At 40.5% G+C, this 26,714-nt stretch overlaps 1 protein-coding gene and 1 pseudogene across 11 annotated transcripts in view; one reads left to right on the forward strand and one right to left on the reverse strand.

The window, feature by feature from the left end:
* MTA3 (metastasis associated 1 family member 3) overlaps window positions 1-26,714 on the reverse strand; it is a 174,868-nt gene that overhangs the window by 27,298 nt on the left and 120,856 nt on the right. For 7 of the 11 annotated variants that reach the window (XR_009544227.1, XM_060169831.1, XM_060169834.1 and 4 more), the window contains 5 exons: window positions 22,835-22,959; window positions 21,498-21,649; window positions 19,794-20,016; window positions 12,072-12,158; window positions 8,928-9,074 (listed from right to left, as the gene is read on the reverse strand). Coding sequence is in view for 10 of the 11 variants with exons in the window: in XM_060169831.1 (XP_060025814.1) it covers window positions 8,928-9,074; window positions 12,072-12,158; window positions 19,794-20,016; window positions 21,498-21,649; window positions 22,835-22,959 (734 nt within the window). In the remaining variant the exon portion in view is untranslated. Of the gene's footprint in view, window positions 1-2,886; window positions 2,910-4,064; window positions 5,102-8,927; window positions 9,075-12,071; window positions 12,159-19,677; window positions 20,017-21,497; window positions 21,650-22,834; window positions 22,960-26,714 lie in introns of those variants that run through there. The other 4 variants (XM_060169837.1, XM_060169833.1, XM_060169832.1 and 1 more) reach the window with 4 other exon arrangements.
* On the forward strand, window positions 239-938 carry LOC132531877 (hepatic leukemia factor-like; annotated as a pseudogene).

Below are 26,714 nucleotides of genomic sequence, written 5' to 3' on the forward strand. Positions count from 1 at the left end.
GGCGCGCTCCCTGGGGACTGCACTGGGAACCTGAAAGTTTTCTGTTTTTATGCAGATATATTTATATTTTTATGCAGATGCATTTATAAAGACATAGGTAATTTTTTTTCCCTCCCTTGTCTCCACCGCCTTGAAAGCGAGAACTTTTGGCAAAGGACGGAGGAAGAAGCTCAGCAACATTTTGGGGGGAGGTTGGGGTGGGGTTTTTTTTAAGAAAAAAAAAATTGAGTGCATAGCGATGGAGAAAATGTCCCGACCACTCCCACTGAATCCCACCTTTATCCCACCTCCCTACGCCGTGCTCGGGTCCTTGCTGGAGAACCCGCTGAAGCTCCCCCTTCATCACGAAGACGCATTTAGTAAAGATAAAGGAAAAGAAGCTGGATGATGAGAGTAAGAGCCCTACGGTCCCCCAGTCAGCATTGTTGGGACCCACCTTATGGGACAAAACCCTTCCCTATGACGGAGATACTTTCCAGGTGGAATACATGGACCTGGAGGAGTTTTTGTCGGAAAATGGCATTCCCCCCAGCCCGTCTCAGCATGACCACAGCCCTCACCCTCCCGGGCCGCAGCCGGCTTCCTCAGCTGCCCCCTCCGTCATGGACCTCAGCAGTCGGACCTCTGCACGCATTCACTCTGGCATCCCATCCCCAAACTGCATGCAAAGCCCCATCAGACCAGACCAGCTGTTGCCAGCCAACCGCAATACTCCGAGCCCCACTGACCCTGACACCCATCCAGGTCCCGGTGGGCTATGAGCCAGACCCGGCCGACCTTGCCCTCTCCAGCATCCCCGGGCAGGAAATGTTTGACCCTCGCAAACCCAAGTTCTCTGAGGAAGAACTGAAGCCACAGCCGTGATTAAGAAAGCTCGCAAAGTCTTCATCCCAGATGATCTGAAGAGCACTGGAGGAAAAAGTACCCAGCAGATTTAAGTCACTGCTGTCATCCAATACCTCAGATTACCTTCAGTGATGCAGAATCATAAAATGTCCAGGTTTTGGGACTTCCCTGGTGGCACAATGATTAAGAATCCACCTGCAGGGACTTCCCTGCTGGCGCAGTGGTTAAGAATCTGTCAGCCAATGCAGGGAACACGGGTTCAAGCCCTGGTCCGGGAAGGTCCCACATGCTGCAGAGCAACTAAGCCTGTGCGCCACAACTACTGAGCCCGTGCTCTGCAACAAGAGAAGCCACCGCAATGAGAAGCCTGCACACCGCAAAGAAGAGTACTAGCCCCTGCTCGCTGTGACTAGAAAAGTCTGAGCGCAGCAACGAAGACCCAACGCAGGCAAAAAAAAAAAAAAAAAAGAATCCGCCTGCCAATGCAGGGGACACAGGTTCAAGCCCTGGCTGGGGAAGATCCCACATGCCACAGAGCAACTAATAAGCCCGTGTGCCACAACTACTGAGCCTGCGCTCTAGAGCCTGCGAACCACAACTATTGAAGCCCACGCGCCTACAGCCTATGCTCTGCAATGAGAGAAGCCACCACAATGAGAAGCCCCCTCACCGCACAGAAGAGTAGCCCCTGCTCACCGCAACTAGAGAAAGCCCATGCACAGCAACAAAGACACAACGCAGCCGAAAATAAATAAATTTATTTTAAAAATAAAATAAAATAAATAAAAAATAAAGAGACTGTGTAGGGAGATGCCTAAATCAATTGGTTTCTGGAGTTGGTCTTTATTTCCCTGGGGCATCAAGATCTAATACTGATGTCCCAATAGCTTTCTCAGACATTTGTGCCTGCTCTTTGAATGAATGAGTCAAACCTCTGCTGAGGAAGAACTGTTTCTCAGGGACCCAATTCCCTCCCTCTGCTGTCTTCCCTTTCATTTTCCAAGCATCTACCCTTCCTGCCAAAATTGGGACCCAGCTATCACGTGAGAGGTTCACTTTCTTTCTCAGAGGTTCACCTTCTACGTCACTAAGAATGGGAATACACAGGGATAGGTTGGTTAAAAAGGTTTCCTGTAATGACCCTTGCAGGTAAACAGAGACACTTATTGAGGAGGCCAGGGCTGGCTCTCACAGTTGACGGCCCTTGCGTAACTACCACGGACTTCAGTCACTCTTCTAAGACCTCCATATTGCTGAGAGGGTCTCAAACCTAGACCTCTTACAGGCTCACACACTAGCATTTTCCTCAGGGGTCAGGACAAGACTATTCTCTGGAAGAAACTGTGATATTTATTAGTAAACCCAGCAATGGTCCCAGGGGTGGCCAATTTGGCATCCTTCCAGAATGTGTCAAAGCACCAAGGTGTTGATTATTCACACCTAAGGTACTTGGGCCTGTCTTCCTCTACAACCCCCGCTCCTATGGCTTCACAGTGTGAGAGAACATCCGCTGCCCTCAGAAGATGCTTCAGCAGTCCTTAAACGCTCCAGATACATTAGATAAGCTTCTATAATTGCTTCACATTCAACAAACTCTGGGCCATAATGATCCATTATAAAAACTGAAAACAACTTGAAAGGGGCTTTCCCTGGTGGCGCAGTGGTTAAGCATCTGCCTGCCAATGCAGGGGACACAGGTTCGAGCCCTGGTCTGAGAAGCTCCCACATGCCTCAGAGCAACTAAGCCTGTGTGCCACTACTGAAGCCCGCGTGCCTAGAGCCCGTGCTCCACAACAAGAGAAGCCACCGCAATGAGAAGCCCACGCACCGCAACGAAGAGGAGCCCCCGCTCCCGCAACTAGAGAAAGCCTGCGTGCAGCAACGAAGACCCAACACAGCCAAAAATAAAAAAAATAATAATCAATAAATAAATTTATTAAAAAAACAAAACTCCAAGGTACTTTGATATATTTAATCAGGTTATAACATTATACCTTGGGACAGGAGACCAGAGGTGAGTCCAGGGGCACTCAGTGTTCTTCCATAAAAAATGGTTTAGTCTTCTGAAATGACATAAAAATTTTGACAGAAGGCAGCCTGGACCGAAGCATGCCGAGAAGCACCGTCAGCCGCTCCTGGAAGTCTATTTTTATTGGGATTTGTGAAGACAGCAGATGCATTCCCAGAGCTCTCTCACTGGTACAATGGCCCTCACCACCACCCATTTCCCAGGGTGGGAAACAAACAGTTGGAGCTGCTGAATCACTGATTTCAGAAACAAGTCATCAAAAGGACAGTCTTCACACACCAGATCATAATATTATACTTAGAGGCATCCACATTAGATACCCTCTTCATGGTATAAAGACATTGAGAAATGATGTTACTCAATGCAGAAACGAATAAGAAAAATAACGATCTGCAGTATACTCACATACCGCAGGGGAAATAAGCCAGAGGAGAGCAGATTAAAAAGAAGTTTATTGTACAATTCATCAACTTCCTCGCTCAGATGACCTGACTCTGTCCCACTGAAAACTCACCTCTCTTCTGAACCTGTTCCTTTGGTTTTCCTGACACACTGAGTCCTGCTTCAGCAGTTACCCTTGGAACAAAAGCCATGCCATCTCAGAGAAAGGTTAAGAGCACCCCCAGCTGATGCTCCCTTGGTCTGTTATCACTACACAGCAGAAGCTATTCTCAAGGGTCCCCATCTGATAAAGATGGAGACATAGCAGGAAGTCCCCTCGTCCCTGTGCAGTGCAGTGGAAGATCTGCTGATTGACCAAAACTCAAGCATCTTGACAGCGGGTGGGGAGGGGATCCCAGGCATCTCCTTAGGGGGTCAGGACAGGGTGAGAGATGCCTGTACAGCCCCTCTGCCCTCTCATCTCTGGAGTCTTTTCTGACCCAGGCTTCACTCTGAAAAAGATTTCGCTGCCTCAGGTGGATGGTGTTCCATCCCCTTTGCCATAGGGTCTCTCATCACAGGAACCTACAGGAAGTTGAATGAGCCCTCTTTATAAACCTAATTTTGTCTTTAATACTCTTCTAAATAACTTAAGGGCAATTTTTCTTTATAGATACTGTCCCCTTTTATGTGCAAATATACATTGGAACATACCAATTTACCTTCAAACAAATCCAAGAGTCATTTTTTTGAGAATCATACCTTTAGGCAAGAAATCAATGTAATTATAAGGAAAGTATTGACATTTTATTTATATACAATTCACATATGACTAAAAAAACTTTGGCTGATATTGTAACAATTTTCAAACTAGAACATTAACAATAGTTCTTCTTTAAAGGCGGGGATGGAATCTTAACACTTAATGAACACCTACTATGTGTCAGAGTCAATGCTGGGAATATCATATAATTTAACTGAAACACATCTCACCTTTAAGTGATTGTAGCTTTTCTCTATTACTTTTTTCTCCCCTCTCTCTGACACTAATATAGCTCCTATCCCCTAAGTTACAGAAAAAGGAGGGGGTACGATATGGGCAGAGGAGCTTCACAGAGGCAGGAGATGGAGGTGACGGCTTTGATTAGACAATAATGGCTTACACTTCGCAGTCTGAGCAAAGAAAAATTGCTCTACATTCCTCTCTATATTTGCAGACACAAACCCATCTCCGATACACAGAAAACAGAAACATCTCCCAGGTACGTGCTGTACTCAACACACAGATCAGGAATGCTTATTTACCCAGTGGAAACAACCTTAGACTTGGAGTTTATATCTCATCTCTGCTACTTGCTAGCAGTGTGACTTTGGGCAAATCCCTTCATCTCTTTGAGCTTCAGATTTTTTCATTATTTAAATGCAGGTTATAACACCTACCTCATAAAGTGTTTGGAAGATCAAGTGGTGTAAAGTAGGTGAAAATTTTTAATCATTATAACAACACCATTAAGGCAAATGAAATCTGTACTTTACAGAAGAGGGGAGAAAAAAAAGGTTAAGGAAACCAAGTGATTTACCCAAAGCCACATAGGAAATGATCAGAGAAGCCAGCAATTAATCCCTTCTGACTCTGAACAGTCAGATGTGCTTTCTTCCATGGCACAGACAAATTCCACCTCCCCTGCTGCCCTCCCTTTTGGGCTCTCAGACATGGAAAGTAATGCCTCTTCTATCCCCACTGATCTCAGGGCCTTCTCTCTTCACAGCCACCTGGTGTTAGCCAAAGTCAGCCAAATGTGGTAGATACTTGGTTGGCTGGCATTAGGAATGTCATCAAAGCATCTGTAAGTCAGAAAAGGAGACAGGATTTGGAAAGCATGTGCACACCACTGGACCTACAGCCTGACAGGAAAGGCTGAAAGTTGGGGGACTGATACGGATCTGGGTAAGTCTACACTGACTCCAAAAAATGAGGCTTCTTGTGTATGCAGGTTTTGTTTTTTACCCTTGGAATTTAAGCTCCATTCACAGAGGCCTGTGTGTGGCTGGGTGCCACAGGTTCAGAGGACACAGAGTGCTGACTTCCAGCCCCCAGTCATACCAGGGCCTTTAAAGGACCAGGGCCAGGGCCAGGTGAAAGACAGTGAGTTTCAGAAGATAAGAAGGAGCTGTCCATCTTTTTTTTTTTTTAAATGTCAGGTAAAATCCTTTCTACCAGCAGAAATCCAGAGACTCTCTTCCCATTATGAAGAACCTCCAACTGAGGGTGGAGGCTGAGCAAAGGGGGCAAGCTGCTAAGGGGACAGGAAGCCCTAAAGCTGAGAGACCTGGATATCTCAGTACAATCAGGCTTTGCTTCCAGTTAGATTAGTTCTGCCCACCAACATCCTGTTTGGTGTGCTCATCTGTCTGACATGCTGATAATTACAGCAGTGCTAACTGATTTTATTATTGGATCACACAGGGCAAAGCTCTTCCATGAATTTGTACCTACCAATTCCAGTGTATAATGGTATTAACTCTCCCATGAAAACTCACTATTAGCCTAACATTTTTTTCTAGTACTTTGAGTTCACCTTGGAAACTCACGTTAGTCAGGATCTTATATCCTGAGGAAACAAGAAACAGATGAATTATCCCAAGGAAAAGGTCCACAGGGAATACAAAAATGGGGACATTTTCTAAAATATGTGTTTCTGTTCCACTTTTGCCTCTCAGCTCCACGTCCGTCCACTTAAACTCAGCTTTGCGATTCTGGGTGGGGTTGGGACTCTGTAAATCCATTTCAGGTCTGCCATCCAGATCCCTGTTGCACCAGCAGGGGGTGCCCGAGGGCACCTACAAGGCAAGAGGCTTGCTCCTTCCTGCTCCTGCCAGCATCACCCCGAGGAGCAGCAGCAGTGTGTGTCGGTCCCCAGCTTGTCTTCACACGCCCAGAAGCAGCCACATCACACTTTCTGAGTGATGCCAGCACCGACAGAGCAGCGCCCTTTCCTCAAGGGTCTGAGTTCCAGCTCCTTGGGCTTCTAGCTGTGATAACCCCAACTTGTCCCTTTTGCTCTCGCAGCTCTAGTGATGGTGGCTGTTTCCTGTCCCCCAGCCCATGCTCCCCATTTACCTATTCTGTCCTTCAATATCTGTCATATTGATTTCTGTTATTACAAGAGCTGTTAAAATAACTTACGTAGTTTCTACCTTGCTGACTAATACAGCACGTTTGAGAGCCTCAACTTCATTTATAACAGTGGTTAAAAGAGCAGACTCTGGGGCTTCCCTGGTGGCGCAGTGGTTGAGAATCTGCCTGCCAATGCAGGGGACACGGGTTCGAGCCCTGGTCTGGGAAGATCCCACATACCACGGAGCAACTAGGCCTGTGAGCCACAACTACTGAGCCTGCGTGTCTGGAGCTTGTGCTCTGCAACAAGAGAGGCCGCCACAGTGAGAGGCCCGCGCACCGCGATGAAGAGTGGCCCCCGCTCGCTGCAACTAGAGAAAGCCCTTGCACAGAAATGAAGACCCAACACAGTCAAAAATAAATAAATTAAAAAAAAAAAAAAAAAAGAGCAGACTCTGAAATCAGTCACACCTGGATGGGAACCCCAACCCATTTACAGAGTACTTGGTAACTCTGGAAGAGTTAATTCACCTCTCTGGGTCTCATTTTTCTTAATCACTTTCATTTATTCAACTAACATTTACTGAGCACCCCCCAAGTTCCAGGCACTGTGCCAGGCAGTAGAGATACCATGTTATGCAAAACAGTTAAGTCCCCTGACCTGAAACCTTCTGTCAACGGAATCAGATGAGATAATGCAGGTAAGGCACATGTCATCAGCCTTCCTCTCTGTACCATGACAAGGGAGCAAAGACAAATGGGTTTTGAAAAAAGTGTAACATCTAGGTCTCTTCAGAAAATGAAACAAGTGTCTGTTCCTCAACAAGGCTGAAGGAGTCAGTCAACATAACACCAGGGATTCGTTGTGTGCCCTATCCATTACTCCTGTTCAGAGCAGAGAAGCAATGACCTCGCAAAAGTATTCATTCAGAAGGAAATGGGACAAACAGCCCTAAAGAGGAAACACTACATAATGGCATTTTTTAGAAATTCCAAAGAGACAGGTTCCTGTGATACAATGAAAGAACAAAAGGAGCTGCAATGCAGGAGTAGGACTGGGGCCCAGAATGACCATGACCATGGGGTGTGAGTGGAGAAAGATAGTAGAAAGCTGCGTTCCAGCATCAGTCACAGCGAGTCTTTTTACCATAAAGAATATATAAATATCAAATAAACCAGAACTTACTTTCTGCAGTAGGACTATATACCTAGACAGTCCAGGGAAGTGATAAGATGGAAAAGAAAGATTCTTTATTCCATTTAAGCCTGAACCTAAAGGTCCCACGCTGTGGGCAAGGAAAAGCTGGAAAGAAATCCAATCTCCACAGTTTGACACAATCCTTCCCTGGACTTCTTCTAACTAGACATCAGGCATATTGAGGCAAGGATGGCCGATGTTCTCATTAGCAAGGAAGTATTTCTGCAAAACTACTGTGTAGCTGAATTCTTGAAAGCACAGTGCCTGGAACTTGGTGGGTGCTCAATAAACGTTGGTTGAATAAATGAAAGTGATTAAGAAAAATGAGACCTAGAGAGGAGAATTAAATCTACAACACATTGATATCCTATAAATGCAAACTAAACTCTTCACCCTCAATTTTTTATTCATTTTGACATCACCATAACTATCAAAAGTCATACTGAAGGAAAATAACCATGGGAAATTATTACTAGAAGGTCTATTCCACATCCCTGCTCCAGGGCCTCGTTATAAATAATTTACTGTCAATGAAGGAATTTAGAGTCCCACAAGGCATGAAAAGCCTGGAGACAGTTTTATTCATAAATAAATGCCAACATTTAAACAATCAAGACATCTTCAAACTCCAGGAGTTGAAATCAATATTGAATATTGAGATCAACAATATATACTGCCTGGATGATTTGTTACACTTGTGTTTATAGTCTGAATGGGAAGATAATTCAGTTCCACCTGAAGAGCCATTATATGGCCAAGCCCAAGAGAAGCACTTTGCATAAGAGGTGATATCTCTCAGTTTTTCCATTTCAAACAAATTATTATCTCTGTATTTAAGACATCAACCATGCAATTCTTTTCATGACTTGTAGTACTCCTGAGCAATTAAGAACATTTATAAGGTGAAAGAAGTCAGGGACAAATGCCAAATTTAAAATGATCCACAGAACACTGAAGAACCCCCAGACAGCACTGCTGTCTCAGACATAAGGCGAAATAATCCCTTCTGCTCAAGAAAACATATATGAGCAGTGAGTGTGCATCACAGCAAGAGCATTATCGCCCAGAAGAGGCAACTGCTAAATACAGACTTCATTTTCAAACAAGCCTCCTAACAGGAAATGTGAACCAAAAGGTCCCTTCTGAGGAGATGGAGAAATGTCACTTGGCAACATGTCTTCCCTGTGGCCCATGGCAGCCTTCCCTCATATCCCCCTTCCCACACAGTTCAATCAGGGCGTAGAAGAACCTGTTTGTTACACATTCCTGGACGTGGCAGACAACACTCGGGAGCAGGCAAGGGCAGAGAAGCCCTGCCTACGGGATCAGCCCCCAGAATTCCTGGGCTTACATACCATCCAGGCCATTGTGATGACTGTAGTTTCTTTTCCCCAAAATGCTCAGAGACGTGTGATTCGGAGTGGTGAGCATCCGCTTGGTAGCTGGGGTTTGTAGGCTTGGTGTAGATCGAATTACATTAGGTTTCTTCGAAGGATGGATCTCTGACAGGGGGAAGAAAGGTTTCTCAGCTCAGAACGTGGTATTAAAAATCTGTGTGCACTTACATCGGCTAATAGGCACACATCTTATTCTTATTTCTTAATGAGCTAAGAGCCAGTTCCTTATGAACCAGCTTATTTTCCCAAGTACTTGCATAATGAATCAACTTCAAGTGCTGTTACCATGGCTTTATTTATCAAAAGGGAGCTGGTTCTGCCCCTGCTAGCTGAAGCTCTGAGCTTCATGTTGTTGAGTACAAGAAAAAAAAAAAGAAAAAAGCCACTTCAGAAGGTCACTTAAACATGAGACTTATGAGGGGAATAAGGCATCTGACTCTTCAAGGAATTAGAAATTCAAAGGCTATCTGGAGAGGTAGCCTTAAAGAAAACTACCCTTGTGCTCCATCAAACCAGGAACATAGATAGCATGTAGCACATCTGGTGTGTGAGAGCTTTCTGAAAAAACAGGATTCCTCCTCTGGCTCTGCAACTAGGATACAGGACCAGGGTCAATCACTCCCAGCGAAAAACAATTTGATATAGATGAAATCTGACACCAAACTCCAAATACTAGAGTTAAGAAGTAGCAGACGATGGGACTTCACTGGTGGTCCAGTGATTTAAGACTCTGCACTTCCACTGCTGGGCCGTGGGTTTGATCCCTGGTCAGGGAACTAAGGTCCTGCATGGCATGGCCAAAAAAAAAAAAAGCAGCAGAAGAAAACTTTGACAGAGGATATATCACAAAACTGTAATGTGCATATGGTACATGTGTGTTTATGTGAAGTATGTAGTTGTCAGTAGATGGACAGAAATTGCAACACTGTAGCAACTGGATTTAAGGACCTCAGTCTACCAGGCAACCTCTTCTCTAAAGCTAAACCTGCTCACTGATTCTGAGTCACTACCCAACATGCCAATCATGCACAAGCCACCCTGTCTTCCCAGGTGAGGGCCAGGATATCAGCCTTATTTACTGAAATTTAGGAAGGGCTGTTAGGAGTATTGGTCTGGTCAAAATCCTACACTTGCTGAAATTTAGGAATGGATCAGGTACTAACCAGAATACAGTGCTGATTTTTTTTCAACATGGTATTGAAGGTTTGCCAACCTCATATTTCATCACAACCTCCATACGCTATGCTCCATCAGGGCCAGAAAACCTGCCTTCCTTGATCCGATTTTCAAGCACCTTTGTTCATCTAGTTCTCTTGGCCTCATAAGGGGAAAAACATTCTATCTATTCAAATACTACCTATTTTTCAAGCTTGAGATCAACTATTACTTTCTTCACATAAGTTGGCCTAACTCCCATGAGAAATAACTATCCCTTCCTCCAAGTGCCCAATGCTTATTACCTGTAATTCTTTTATAGGATCTAATCCTTTGCTCAATTGTTCTTACCTGTGTGCCTTCCCTGCTAGTTGAAGATTTTTGAGGGCAAGGTTGTATTCATCTTGGTGTTCCCCAAATCACTTAGTGAAGTGTCTTGTACATAGTAAACACTCAGAAATATGTTATATAGGGAAGTGGTTCAGTTAGTAAGGACAGCACTGCTTTGGGCTTATCTGGTAGAGACAGAAACCAATTTGCCCATAGCAGGAACACATAATTACCTATGGAAATGCTGACTAATATGCAATTATATTCTATTTTTTATGATCATAAACTTTCCCTTGCAAGGTGGGAGGGGCTTCTAGGATTAGGCCCTGCAAGGGAACACAGATAGCAAACTTCAAGGATTTGATCACCATGAGCTAGGTCATGCCTGTGATAACCATGTGATATTTTGGGGGGCTATCAAAGCAACTCTTTAGGCCCTGAGGAATAAAACAGGAAAAAAGGTGGCAAAATAACATCAAAGAAGGAGCTATGCACTTTTGACTCCTAGGATGCTCTGATGAGGACCAGATAATATACCAACTTTAAGGCTACACTTTGATTTTTAGAAGACTGGATGTCTTAAGTCTGAACGCTTCACAAATATAAATCTTTCTTTTTTTAAAAGACTGGATGTCTTAAGTCTGAACACTTCACAAATATAAATCTTTCACAAATATAAGTAATAAGGTTCAATGCAACTCTGAGAACATACTTCACTTTTACTGAGAAGATGAAAAAGCAAGAATATCAGAAGCATAAAAACATGCCATTATAGCTTCTAGATATAGTAGGAACCATTTTAGCAGTCATTATTTTGTAAATTATTTATCTTAAAACTTTCCAAAAAAAAAGGTTATTGCCTAGTAATTTTATACTCTTCCTAATTATATTTCAAAATGTAAATGGAACCATCATCTTTGGCGACTTCCAAGTTAAATAACATGATAAAAACCAGAAAGCAATACTAATGCTTTCCTTTCAAGTAACCTTAATTGGCACATTAAAACTATAAATATTTTTAAAGGTGGGTTAAAAGCCAGTTTTATCTGTTTTTTTTTTTAAAAAAGTAAATAAACCAATCTTTCTCTATTTAAGGGGAGGGGTGAGGTGGGTTTGAAATAGTGGAAGGATCTAAATAAAAATATTAAGAATATTCATCGTTAATTTTATAATAACCTAGAATGGTGACAGATGGTGATTAGAATTATCACGGTGATCATCCTGTAATGTGTACAAATGGCAGATCACTATGTGGTGATCCTGAAACTAATATAACATTGTAAGTCAATTATACTTCAGTTAAAAAAAAAATTCATCCTCTAATAATTTAGTGATTCTTATTTTCCTCTTTTTGCTTAATCTGTATTTATATCCATAAATATACATTACATTTTTATTCAATGATATTTTCGGAAAAATATCTATAACTCTGTATGTTTTGTGTGTTTTGGTAATAAAAATAAAAGTTTCTGAAATAAAATAAATTGACTATACATATGAAGGTATCCAATTGCAGCTACTTGAAAGGCTTGCATTTAATTTAGGTATGTCAATTTTGAATAGCCGATTATAAGATACAGAAATTGTTGAGTTTTTCTTCTGTTAGGAAATACCCACCTAAATACCCAATGATACATGCCAAAGGTTTCCTAGTGCTTTTGCTTTTCAGTGGACTTCCAGATAGGTCCGCATGTCTGTCTGCATCTGAGGAGAAAGAGAAACATGGAGACAACCAATGAGGCTGATTTCTCTGCCTATGCTACATACACCGCAGAAATAAAATGTGCAAGTGGAAAACAGTGCAAAAAATCTGCCAGATTCCTCCATAATTTCCTTTGGGGCTTAAGAAAACCGTTTTCAGTTCTGTTTCAAATTACTGAATGGGATTTTACCTGGAGAATACTCACTTTAAAGCCCCTTATGAATGTAGCTAACACACATCTTACATGCACATGCTTTCTTTCTGTGCATGCTCATCTGTAAAATAGCCATGGCATTTTTACATTATAGTAGAAAAGCTTCCATAAAGTATGAGGTGTTATCAGTCCTAATGGAGGATAAATCTGGCATGGAAGACAAAAATGACAAAGGCAACACACTTGACCATCCCTGACCTAGATGGAGTGGGTCTCTATGGAGGAGTCTTCATTTATCGCGATTAAATTCAATTCCATTAGATTAGAGCTTCCCCAAAGTAAAAATGGGTCATTTGGTTTTATCACTAGTATTCTATCCTTCATATCCTACTATGATGTCATTAGTGCAGAGATTTAAAAGGTTACCTGTATGCAGACAGGTATTTCATCCAACAGTCAGAATAGTAAAGTACTGTGATGGATGTTAGTTCATAGAGGTCACATCACATTCCTCATACCCTACCATAAAACAGTTCAGAGAAAAATAAAGCACACAACACAAACACTCTCTGCGTTTTAATTTTTAAGCTCTCATTAGATGGAAGAGTAGATGTGAAACATGGCTGCCTCTCATACCAAAGAGTTAAGCAGTGGACTCTGAAGCAACAAAAACAATGTGTATTGAAATGTTTTTTAAATTTGCAGATACTGTCATAAAGCTTAACAGAGTAGCTTTAGCAGATATGATTCTGCTATGTTTATGCCTTTTCCCACCTTCACATTTTTGACAAAAATGTCCTATAGATTTTCTGTGGCTGAGACCACATTTCTAGGCCTACATACAGGAAATTTTCTTTGACATCCACAGGGATTCTCTGCACTATTAGCGTTAAAATGTATAATTCAATCTGGAACTTCAAATGATTTAAAATTAAAAATTAACTTTTTCATTAGCTCTAGCCCTCTCAACAAGGACACTCTTTTCCAATAACTACTAAACAGGAAAAGGTGGGAAAGCAGCATTTAAAAATATTGAAATAGACAAAGCACAAACTGCAGACAGCCTGGAATCTGAATATATATCCCAAGCACTGGCTAATTACTATGCAACCACTTGACAACTATAAATGGTCCAGTTTCTTTTCCTCCTACTCAGCTGATTTCCTTTGAGCAAAAAAAAATTACTAAGCTATTATGAAGCTTTTCACCTGTTATTGAATAATAGTGAAGATACAGTCAGAAATATAATAAGCGTATTTTGGAGGAGTAATCTAAACAAACATTAAAAAGCAGCCCAAACCCTGCAAGGATCAAACACCTGTCAAATCACTGTGTGCTAACAGTAATAATTCCTTCCTAATATTACTAATTCACCAAAAATTCAAGTTCTGCTTAGGAAGAGGACAAGAGAAGAAATTTATTTTCTATTAATAAAATAAAGCTTGAATGAATCATCTTAGTATTTGCTCAATGTTTTGGACAAAAACCATTACTGTATTACTAGTAGTAAGATTAACTTTGCTCTTTATTCCAGTCTATAAGGCTCAAAGGAAAACTGCCAATGTGACTTCAAGTGATGAACTCCCACTTGACTGTCACCTTGACAATAATCAACATACCCATCAAAGGAGTCACCAACACAATACCCATAGACATTTCACTTTATATTAATCTGCTTTTAATTTCTCACTAAATTAGTAGGATTAATTACGTAATGTTCCAGTGAGAATTTACAGAGCACCTGAGTGGGAGATCAAAGCTTTTTAGAAGGATCCATATTTCATCAATCTTCATTATATTTTATAGGAAGTAGTTGGTGGCAAGAACTATCAGTCTCAACTGTGAATAAATTAGGATGAAAGGTGGGTGCTAAGACTACCGCATGACTATTTAACATAAAAATTGCATCCATTCAGTGATTATACCGAATATAAATAGAAAGAAATAGTTTCTGTCTGGAAGAAATGATCATCAACATAGATGATCAGGTCCACATTTGAGTTGCTTAAAAAAGAATCCTGGTCTGTACTCAAGACCAGGCCAGTGGTACCTTGCTCTCAAATTATTCACCTAACTATATTTAAAGAGATAATTAATTAGTACCCATTAAAAGCACACAGGTAAAGAAAGCAACCTGAGAAATGCCCAAAGAAACCAGAAGGAATCAAAATCTGGCCAGAGGGAGAGCATTTTCACCTCACTCAAATGGCTTGACTGAGCACGAGGCATATTTCCCTGGCCTCCTAGAGGATGAGCTATACCTCCCTGAGGTAAACCTGGAAAAAGTTACCTTTTTTTTGCAACTCATGGCTATCTTTCTAAAATGTTTTGGTAATATTAGAAGGGAAAATAAAACAGAAAATTTGCAGAAAGTACATACTGAAATAAAATTCACAAAAATACCTCACATGGGTCTTCAAAACTGCTATCAAAGTAAAACCATCCATAGAATTTTCTTATAGGAATTATAAAGGCAATTTCTAAACGACATAAAACGCATGTGCCATTAAAAAAATTTTTAAAAAAAGATAAATTCAGCTACTTAAAAAAATCTGCTTGGCAAATACATCAACAAAATCAAAGACAAAATGGGGGAAATATTTGCATTACAGATCAAGAGCTAACTTCCTTAAAATATAAAAAGTTCCCATGAGTCAGTAAGACTTTTAATAGAAAATAGGCCAGGGGCAAAAACAGTGACAAAAAGGGAAATACAAATGGTTGTCAAATATATGCAAAATTTTCTACCTCATTCAAAATGAGAAATGCAAGCTAATATAACTTACATGTCACCTGTCAACTAGTTAAGGGTTTCAGATATGGATAACACTGCTGGCAAGGTTCTAGAGAAACAGGCACTCTCTAGACACTGGTGGGAGTGTAAATCATAGTTTTTCTGAGGGCAACTGGGCAGCAACTATCAAAATTCAGAATGGAAGTTGCTTGACACAGATGTTTTACTCTTAGGGATTTAACCTGTAAGCAGCTACATGCACACTTCACACATCATTTTTTTTTTTTGTGGTACGCGGGCCTCTCACTGTTGTGGCCTCTCCCGTTGCGGAGCACAGGCTCCGGACGCGCAGGCTCAGCGGCCATGGCTCACGGGCCTAGCCGTTCTGCAGCACGTGATATCTTCCCGGACTGGGGCACGAACCGTTGTCCCCTGCGTCGGCAGGCGGACTCTCAACCACTGCGCCACCAGGGAAGCCCCATACATCAGTCTTAAATGATATCTGTATATTTGTTGCAACACTACTTGTAATAGAAAGGGATTGGAAACAACGTAATTTTTTTTTAAATAGGAGAAGTACTGGCTGAAGTACAAAATAGACTATTATGCAGCTGATAAAAAAAGGAGGTGGGACTTCCCTGGCAGTCCAGTGGTTAAGACTGCACTTCCAATGCAGGGAGCACAGGTTCAATTCCTGGTTGGGGAACTAAGATCCTGCATGCCACGTGGCCAAAAATAAATAAATACACTTCAAAGAAAAAAGAAAGAAAATCACCCCCCCCACACACAAAAAAGAGGATGTAGTTCTCAATGTACTGGTATGGCCTCCAAGATACGTTAAGTAAAAAAGGCAAGGTGCAGAACAACGTAGACATTAACGTCTGTACAAAAACAAAAAATACACCTACTTAGTTTCTTAGAGATACACAGGATGTCTCTGGATACTTCAGACACTGATGACAATGGTTACCTCTAAAAGAGGTAGGAACGGGAATGGCGTTAAGATTTGTAACTACTTTCGTACCTTTAAAAAAATTTTAAGTATCCAAAGACAAATTTTTATTAAAATAATAAACTACCAAAATAAACAAGCCAAAACTGTTCTCCTAATGTTAGAACTTAAAATTTCACAAAACTTTATACAATTATTAACAGTAACTTTCACTGAGAAACCTCTAGAAATCTCATAAAATATATAACAAGTTTCTTCTTCTGAATATGGGCCCTTGGGATAATACTTCTGAAGTTGATTTAGCATCTTCAAACAGAAAAAAAGGGCTCCACGTATCCCTTGAAAACATTCATACTGGGAAATGGTGCTGTCATTCAAGTCTCGTGTGTTATCAACCCAGAAAATACTTAATTATCCATGCAAGCTACAGAGGGGGCAGGTAAGTCATTTGGATCCATTTCTCTGGGGACTTTTGCTTCATCTCTGAAATGCTGCTAATATACTACTTCTGCTTAACCTTAGTCTCTGGATCTTGAGTCTCAAATAGAAGCCCTGTGCTCATCAGGTGTTGGGTGATTTTACAGATCTTTGACAAATCAGTCATCCAGTAACTCAGTGGTAAAGTCTCATGATAGTAACAAAGGAGGAAAACCATCATCATTATATTATGGCTTTTTTTAATGAGGGGAGGGGTGTCAAAGGGAAGCAGGGGCAGGATGTCTGAAACTTGATGCTGTTACAACCATGCAGTTGGTCTGCAAATCTTGTCAAGGACATCGTACTTTTCTTTATGCAACGTTTTGGGTTTTGGTCTAGCAATCCATTTTTATTAAGTACTATCTACATGGTAGAACTGGCTCAGGCACTGTACTGATGTTAGCAATTTTTCGCATGGACTTACATATTTACATACAAAGGTATATCATTCAAATAAATAGGTATTTGGGATTTGGTTTTAACAGTCATTTTTTACATCTATATCTATATCTATAAAACACATGTTGGTCATAGTGTATAGTTATTTCAAGTTTTAAAAAAAATTTTAATAGGAAATATATTCCCATGACTTTTTAATAGGAAATATATTCCTATGACTCAAAATCGAAAAGTTTAGAAGGATGAATAGTGGTAAGTCTCCTTCCCACCCTTTTCCCTCAGCCTCCCAGTTTCCCTTCCCAAAGATATTACTTCTTACATTTTCCTGCGATGCTTTATGGACATGCAAACAAAGATTCCCCTGCTCACTATACTGTATTCCTTAACACCAGTTTCTTAGTGAAAATAAAGGCCAGAGAGCACTGCTGTAACAAATTAAAAAAAAAAAAAAAACTTCCTCTAAACAAGGATTAACTTGTAAGTCGAAATCTTAAAGTTATGACTCTGCTCTCCCCCATGTAACTGAGAATTTATCTCCTCAGTTCCCCACTTCTTCACTCTTCTGTAGTCTGATACCCCATCAACTCTGGCTGTGATACTGGTTGTGGTGTTGCTGCCAAGGCCAGGAGCCATGGAAGGGGTCAACTTCTATACTTCTTATAAGAGGAAGATTCTCAAGTTCACAGGCAAAACTAGTTTCCTTTTCCAGTATTATAAAGAATTATTCTAAATGCATTAATTGGAGCTCTTGATCCATCAATATCTTTAGAATTACAAACTTTCACCTGATCTGAAAGTCATTCACCATCACGGAGATTGTTAACTTTTGGGGGGAGGGACAGGGTCACCACTGCCTTTGAGAAACCAAGGAAAGCTTACCAAAAAAACCAAAAATACAAATACAGCTTTAACCTCCCCCTGGACCATAAACATGGTTGCATACAGACATCGGGTTATTAACACCTAATCTTGCTAACAAGCCAAGATCAAGGAATCTGCTAAAGAGGTTGTGACAAGATACAAATATAAGAAGGGAGAAGATAATGCAAGAAGCAATTAGATGCTAGGAAAAGAGTTCATTAGCTGCTTGCTGGGTGGGGGGACTGGGACTGAGTAGGTGGCTGCTGAAACTTTATAGTTTTAAATTTCCAGGTAAAATTATTCTGAGAATCTGATTCTATTTGTAACTTGACCAATGAAGCTAAATACAAAATAAAATATGCTCCTTGACTCTCATCACAACAAAGGAGTCTGTTCTTTTATTACCATTATTATTATAGATATATGTTTGTAGAAATAAAATACAGGTAATTTAATCTCGACTCTTTTATGGTAGTATGGTCTTTTAACTGAGAAAAATTAAAATAAGGTGACACAAAAACGTACTTCATTGAAGAATCATCAAAATAAAGACAATGTGCAAATTAACTGAGAAATTAACAGAAGCTTAATGAGAAACAGAAGCTTCCTCAGAAGCCAATTTAGTTGGTGATAGTTTCTTTTCCACTCATAGCAACAAAGATGATCCTGGAGCCTGGCCAATTTTAATGGAAGAATTTCATTCACTTTCTTTCTCATGTGTTTTTTATTTTTTATATTTAATAAATTATATATAAACGTATATGTTTTAAATCAGCTAAGCCGTATATTCATGGACATAAATATTTTCTAGTTCCTTAAAATGGTAAGAAAGTGATAACATAAATCCATGAACTCAGAAATGCTAGCACAAAACCTCAATATACATGCCTAAGTTCTCACATATACATGAGTTTCATGTAGCTAAGTTTCCCCTCCATGGGACGCAGAGATTACTTCCAATTTCTACTCACTTTACAAAGCACTTTTCTTCTTCTTATAAAGCTTTTACCTGTAAGTTTTAAAGCCTTTCAACTGTTCTGTTGAAAATTATCTTTAGGAACAAAAAACACTTTTCAATCATCACTCCTTTTACAGATACCCTCTTTAAATCAAAATGGAACATCTCATAATAAGAAATTTCTTATCTCACAGATAGAGTTATCTACTGAATGTCTTTAAGATTTCCTACCTGTTAAGCCAGACAGCAAGTTTTCTCATCCCATAGGGAAAAAAAGTTTCATGGCTCTAACATGCTAAACAGGAATGTAACTAAAAGTAGCAAGACTTAGAATCAGAGTTCACACACAAATTATGGACACATTTAGGGGTACATGGTAATAACAGAACAACCTGCAATTCATCGGTACATATGACCTTTGTTCTAACAACAACAAAAAAACATAAGCAAGACTGAATGTGTTGATAATGAGTAATAAAGCCATGTAAATTTTATGTAGTAATGTATATGGTATATGATTATGAAATGGAAACCAAACTGGACAAATAGAAAGAATGCTCAACCACAAATTCAGACACTAGCTTGTAAAAATTAAATGTGTTTTTCAGAAAATTCACCCAAAAAACTTTAAAATTCATTTATAATTTGCTAAATCTTCTAATTTGTTATGAAACACTGTGAATTTCCAGAATATTGTATGATAATTGTAAAAGGTTTGTGGGAAATTGAGAAGTTTACAAAGACATACAATTTCTCATTAGTGTAAATTGGCAAATTTTATTCTACCTTATAGGTAAAAATCCCTCTTCGATAAGGGCTTTCAGGTAATTCCATCACAAAACCCCACTGGATAGGATCACCTCCCACCAATCTTTTGCTGAGCACTGCTTTCTCATAAAGACTGCAGAAGTTTCAATGTTTTCAGGTTGGCATTATACAAATGGCAGCAGACAAAACAATGTTAAAAAAAAATAAACCAAATAAAAGGCTGTACACAAGAACTTATGTTTATTGCAAACAAAAACAAAAAGAGAGAGAGAGGGAAAGAGAGGAAATGGTCAGAAGCACAACATATAAGGTTAAGAATTTAAAAGCATCTTACATTCTGCCCTAATGGCAGCATAATTAATAGGAACAAACGGCCGTCTTGCTGCCTGCCGCAGCCGGAGGGTATTTTTGCAGACCTGACGAGCAAATTTTGTGAAATATGTAGTGTGAAGGAAGAAAGCTTGACGGGTCTTCACTGCAGACTTTGGGCTCCCAGTGTTTCGGACCGGCATCCCCTGCATGGCCTGGCGAGACATGTGACTTCGAACTCGAGGGTCCTATAAAATCAGACACCAACAAACATGTAAGGAACAGAACTTGTCAAAATATAATACTCCTCCCGGAGATGGAAACAACCTAAGTGCCCATCATCGGATGAATGGATAAAGAAGATGTGGCACATATATACAATGGAACATCACTCAGCCATAAAAAGAAACAAATTTGTGATGAGGTGGATAGACCTAGAGTCTGTCATACAGAGTGAAGTAAGTCAGAAAGAGAAAGACAAATACCATATGCTAACACATATATATGGAATTTAAGAAAAAAAAAATGTCATGAAGAACCTAGGGGTAAGACAAGAATAAAGACACAGACCTACTAGAGAATGGACTTGAGGATATGGGGAGGGGGAAGGGTAAGCTGTGACAAAGTGAGAGAGAGGCATGGACATATATACACTACCAAACGTAAGGTAGATAGCTAGTGGGAAGCAGCCGCATAGCACAGGGAGATCAGCTCGGTGCTTTGTGACCACCTAGATGGGTGGGATAGGGAGGGTGGGAGGGAGGGAGACGCAAGAGGGAAGAGATATGGGAACATATGTATATGTATAACTGATTCACTTTGTTATAAAGCAGAAATTAACACATGATTGTAAAGCAATTATACTCCAATAAAGATGTAAAACAAAAAAAAGAATATATTTTTAGGGAAGCATAAAAAAAAAACTCCTTGCATCCTGTTCAAAGAAAAGCGCAGTTTTTAAGTCTTTCACTGAAGAATCTATAACTTATTACAGGGGAGAGAATTTAAAAGTATGTACTTTGGAGTAGGAGGTGGGGAGTAGAGAAGGAAACTGGGTGGAAGTAAGGGTGTCTGTGATCCTATATATTTTTTCTCCTAAATTGACCTTAATCCAAAATCACATTCACAACAGTAAAAAATTGCCAGAGGAGAGACTACTTTTTTTAAAAAAAAAATCGAAGGGGGTCCTTAAATCTTGCTAGCTCTCAAAAAGAACAACCTCTCTCTGGTAGACATAGGTGCTTGATACCTGCCATCTATGAGAATTTTACCAAAATCATATTTTAACTGTTGTTCACCTCAAGATTGAGCCCATGCCTTCTTGTCCCTCCTACGATAGCCCAGGGACAGAAAGAATGCTCAGTTTGTATTTATTACTTTATGCAATAAAACACATTTTCAACAGTACCGAAAGGTTGCAAACTATTTCCAAAAAAGCCATTAAAACCAGTATTTAATTTGTAAGCTCTCTACTCATGCTAACACCTCCCACACACATTGTTCTTCTTTTGAGTAATCTCTCAAGACCGATACTTTGAATACCTGAAAAAATTGGATTTGTCCCTGCCCCTATCTCCATACCCACCCTCAACGTTTCAGTACTACATTTAGCTATAATAGCTTTGTTTGTTTTTAACTTATCCTATACTGTACTTCTGTTTCCAAGGAATGATCCAGGCGCTAAAAAACACTACATTTCTCAACACTAAAAAGACTATTGCTTGTGTACCTCTGTAGCTGGGCTGGGAGGTAACTTCTCCTCTTCCGACTGGGTGGGCATTTTTAGGCCTCCATATTTTTTCCAATAGAGCCAACAGGTTGCACATAACCTACACTGCATATTAGGTGGGCCCCAAGAATACCACTGATGAGACTGTGTAGCTAAAGACGGAGGAAAAATAAGAAAAAACAAAGAATGCGACATAACTTGTAATATCAATACACATATGGTCAAATATTTAAAAAATATTCCAAAGCCATCTTTAGTTTACAATGTTATTTTTCTTCTTCCAGTTTACCCGACAAACAGGAAAGTCTAATACATGTATGTATTTTTCAAGTGAGAATTCATTAAACCATTTATTTCTATAGATATCAAGTGCCTGTGGCCCTTACTAAGAGGGGCCATGAGGTGAAGAGCCCTATATTATACATTGTGCTGCTGAAGGAGTTTTTGTTGGTTCATTAAAAACATTTTGTACAATATTAAATATTAAAAATATTGTGTAAATTTCTGGAAATAAGTTATCAGAAATCATGACATGTCATTTTAGTATGTCAACAAATGCCTTTCTCTTTATATAATTAACTCAAATTCAATGAAAGTGACAAATAGAAAACACCAAATTCTATCTTTCTATAAAGATAAAACTTATATGTATATTATAGTAAGATACATTTTATAATAGATTATTTAATATATGGACCTAAAATTAAAATTGCTTATTTGTCATGCACACATAAAAATGGTGAAATAATTATTTAAAGGGATATGTGAGACTACATATAACATGAAAGGGGTTTGTAAGGCAAAAATAAGACACATTAAGCCACTACCACTTGTCTGCAGGATTCTTCTTATTTTCATTTAAATATAAATGAAGTTCAAAATCTAATTGCCAACTCAAAAACAGTTACGCAATCCATGTAAAATCTTGAGCAAAAGAATCTAATTTTCAGGCTTCCCTGGCAGCACAGTGGTTAAGAATCCACCTGCCAATGCAAGGGACACGGATTCGAGCCCTGGTCCGGGAAGATCCCACATGCCACAGAGCAACTAAGCCCCATGCGCCACAACTACTGAGCTTATTAGCACACAGCTTAGCACACACTGCTCAACAAACCCAGGACACCACAGAAGCAAATCAAAGGAAACCCAATACCTAAACTCAGTGTCCAGGTGGAAGGTAAGGATGGGCACTTGTCCACTCTGAGGCTACATTATTCTGCCCTCTGCGCAGTGCTGACCTCTCGCACCTCCTGCCCGGCAGTGCCAGCACAATTCCCTGCCCTTCACCCACAACAGGCATCAGAGGAGCTGGGGAAGCCCTACTGGAGAAAACTTACCATAGCAGCTCTCACAGGCTCGCCCTAGGAGAGGGTTCTGCGGCTGGAATGCGGATCCCACGGCTCCATTCACAGCACCAGGTTTGCCATTGCTGGTGGATATTTGGTTGGGATTTGGTTTGCTGCTTTCAATGAAATATAAAGTGAAGTGATAAAAATGACTTGCATAACAAGGTAAAAGGCTCTACATTTCATTATTGATTTACCTTAACTACACATAAATAAACATTTGAATGTTTGGTGAAGAAGAAATAAACTGGTAAAAGTAAGGTGTTAAAATGAACCCAAACCACTTATCTTTACAAACCAACGTCATGTAAAAACTAATCTCTTGGGCTTCCCTGGTGGCGCAGTGTTTGAGAGTCCGCCTGCTGATGCAGGGGACACGGGTTCGTGCCCAGGTTTCGGGAAGATCCCACATGCCGCGGAGCGGCTGGGCCCGTGAGCCATGGCCGCTGAGCCTGCGCGTCTGGAGCCTGTGCTCCGCAACGGGAGAGGCCACAACAGTGAGAGGCCCGCGTACCGAAAAAAAAAAAACAATCTCTTAAGCCTGACACTCACAAAATAAATACACCGTATCTCTTCTCCACCCAAACACAATTTCCTTAGGACACCCTCTGATAAATTTGAAAGATACAACTTATTAAACTTTATCACCTATCATAAATCCTCCTGAGAATATAATTTTTGGATTAAATAATTGAGCCAAGGGTAGTGTGCTGTGTTTAGAGAAAACCACTGTTCCATTCCTGCTGCTGGTGTGACAACTGCTGACTCCACGCATTGGCTCTCAAGGGAACTACCCGAAAGCCACATGCCCAACAGAGACACTGTGGATATCAGCAAGGCATATCTCGAGAGGTAAAAGTTAGCATTTCAGGAGATTGTGACTACCCGTGATTTCTATCATGTTTGAATATTTATGACGAAGATTAAGTAGCACTTGAAATTAGAAAAACCAATCAATGTATTTGAGGCATTTCTTTTTAAGAGGAAAAAGTTATATCTATCAGATTCCAGAGGCCGTAATTCCTCACAAACATGTAACCCAGATTGTCTTGGTATTTACTGAGCAAACATGGCTCACTTTTTCCCATCTGGGGTAGCCTAACTCCCCTGCTTATCAGCCATGCCTAAGAATACTGTACAGGTGTACATAGTGTGTCCTCAATACACTCATAATTCATTTAACATATATTTATTCAGCGCCCAGTAAACAAAAGTGCCAACAGCAAGGAGCTTGCATTCCAGAGGAGCTTTCATGTCTATTTGCCGGGCAAAAAATACGCAAAGTAAATTAGCAAATTATTTGTTAGTAATGAATGCTGAATGACTAAATGCAGACCATACTCTATCTTCCTGTGGCTTGTGAAGTAATGAGAGTTCACAACTATTAAGACACCTGGAGTTTCAGCACAGAGTAGGCTTGTGAGTTTCGTTTTTGCTGTTTCTCATTCCCACACTTACATTTACCAGTGAAAGCCTAATATGTAAACTTGGCCTGATGACAAATTAAGATTTCTTTCTGGGCTTCCCTGGTGGTGCAGTGGTTAAGAATCCACCTGCCAATGCAGGGGACACGGGTTTGATCCCTGGTCCGGGAAGATTCCACATGCCGCGGAGCAGCTAAGCCCGTGCGCCACAACTACCGAGCCTGCGCTCTAGAGCTCGCGAGCCACAACTATTGAGCCCGCGTGCCACAACTATTGAGCCTGCGTGCCACAACTACTGAAGCCCACACGCCTAGAGCCTGTGCTTCGCAACAAGAGAAGCCAACGCAGTGAGAAGCCCGTGCACCACAACGAAGATTAGCCCCCACTTGCCGCAACTAGAGAAAGCCCGTGTGCAGCAACAAAGACCCAACACAGCCAAAAATGATAAAAATAAATAAATTTTTTAAAAAAATAAGATTTCTTTCTGGCACTGTTACTATAATTCTTAGCTGACGCCCCATCACCACCCCAGAAGAAATCATTTAACCTCTGTGTGCACTGAGGGCCCTATTCTATAAACAGGGCTATTATTTACACTTCAAATCTGTTCCAGCAATGTATTTTGAAGACAAATTGGTTTCAAAGACACATTTTAAACCAGACAGAACGTATTTCTCCTCTTACAGTTTTCAGTTGGAAAAGTACAAAATTAAAAGTGGTGATTCAGAATGACTAAGATTTCCAAGGGTATGTAAAAATATTTCTGATTTTTAAAATCTACTATACATAGAAAGAAGTGGTAGCCCCTTGAAGTCAAATGGCTGATAATGTCAGAAGGCTTTCTCCAAATAGGAACATTTCTGACATTTTACACAGGGCAAAATATATGTGTTAAGAGACCTAATACAAATTTACAGTTGAGCGGCCTGAAAAAAGAATGAGAGTAAACACAACTTTAGTTGTTCAACTGAATCTAGAATGTTATTTGACTGAATAAACCACTGACCTGAATTCTAATAATCACAAAAGGAAAATGAGTGTGCAAAGATGGAATATAGACAGGTGAACCAATTAAAACATGTTTTGCAAAACCAAGTACCTACAGGTTACTTCTCGGGGGACAAATGGTTAATGTCAATGTGACCATTTGAATAAAGACAAACATTTTTTTTTTAAGTTTTTAAAGCTGCATTATATGAAACTGCCCTTCCTTTATCTAATGCCCAAACCTTTCCTCCCCTCATCTATGCTCCAGATTGCAGCCCTCCTGCCCTCTTGAGAACTTTGTACACTTGATTCTCTTTCCTGGACCCTCCTCATTACCATGGAAACAGATTTCTCCATTTCTCCATATTTAAAAAACTCCCCCATTACTCTATCCAAACTCACCCCTCAATGCCAAGAACTCTCTCGACTGCCTTTTCCAGCCAGTTTTCCTGAGAGCTGCTAATCTTCACTGTCTGCAGCCCTTAGCACTCTATTAAAGATTACCATCGACCTCCATGTTGCTAAATTCCCTGGCTATTTTTCATTAGCATTTGACACCGTTAACCTCTTTCCCTCCTTGAAAGACACTCCTCTCTCAGGTTGTGTGGTAATGCACTCACCTGGCTATCCTTTTTCAGCTATCATACTCTATCTGATATACTGAACAGATTTCCTCAAGTTTGGTCCAAGGCTCTTTTTTCTTATTACTCTAAGAAATCGCATCCATAGTTTCAAGCACAACATTATCTGCTGATGAAGCTCACATACGGACCTCTAGCCCAGAACTTTCTCCTGAGTTTAAGACCAATATATCTGACAGCATATTCAACACCTCTTTTTGGAGAAAACAAACTCAAAATGACCCAACCTGGTTCTCTGCCGCAGTTTCTCATCATGGTGAACAGCACAGCAATCCACCTAGTTAACTGAGCTAGCCAGAAACCTGGGACTCAGCTTGACATCTCCCCTCTATCTCTCCATACAAGTCAATCACCTCTAAGTAGCATACCATTTCCAGGCCACAGCTCCAGGTCAAGCTACTATCATCTTTCTTCTCCAAGAACTTTCATAATTGGTGTTCTTACATCCACTCCCCTGTTTCCCCATACCATTTTCCAAAATGTAGCCAGTAATCTTAAAGTATGTAGAAATTTAATCATGATACTTACTTGTTTACAATCCAATTCCACTGTTTATCAGATGGCTAACTCCTGGCCCTTGCCTACCGTATTGACCTCCCATGGCTCACCACTCTCTTCATACCAGCCACACTGCCTTTCTCTCACCTCCGTAACTCTGTTCTGCCCCTTCCCATCTCACAATCCCATGGGCCTGGAAAGCCTCCATCACCTGAATGATCCCTCCTCTACAGTTCACTCAAACTCACCTCCACAAGGAATCTTTCCTGACAGCATCACCTGAGTGTGGTCCCCAGAACAAACCGTCACACCATCTCTTCT

This window comes from Lagenorhynchus albirostris, chromosome 13 (genome assembly GCF_949774975.1).
Source record: "Lagenorhynchus albirostris chromosome 13, mLagAlb1.1, whole genome shotgun sequence".
NCBI classification, from domain to species: Eukaryota; Metazoa; Chordata; class Mammalia; order Artiodactyla; family Delphinidae; genus Lagenorhynchus; species Lagenorhynchus albirostris.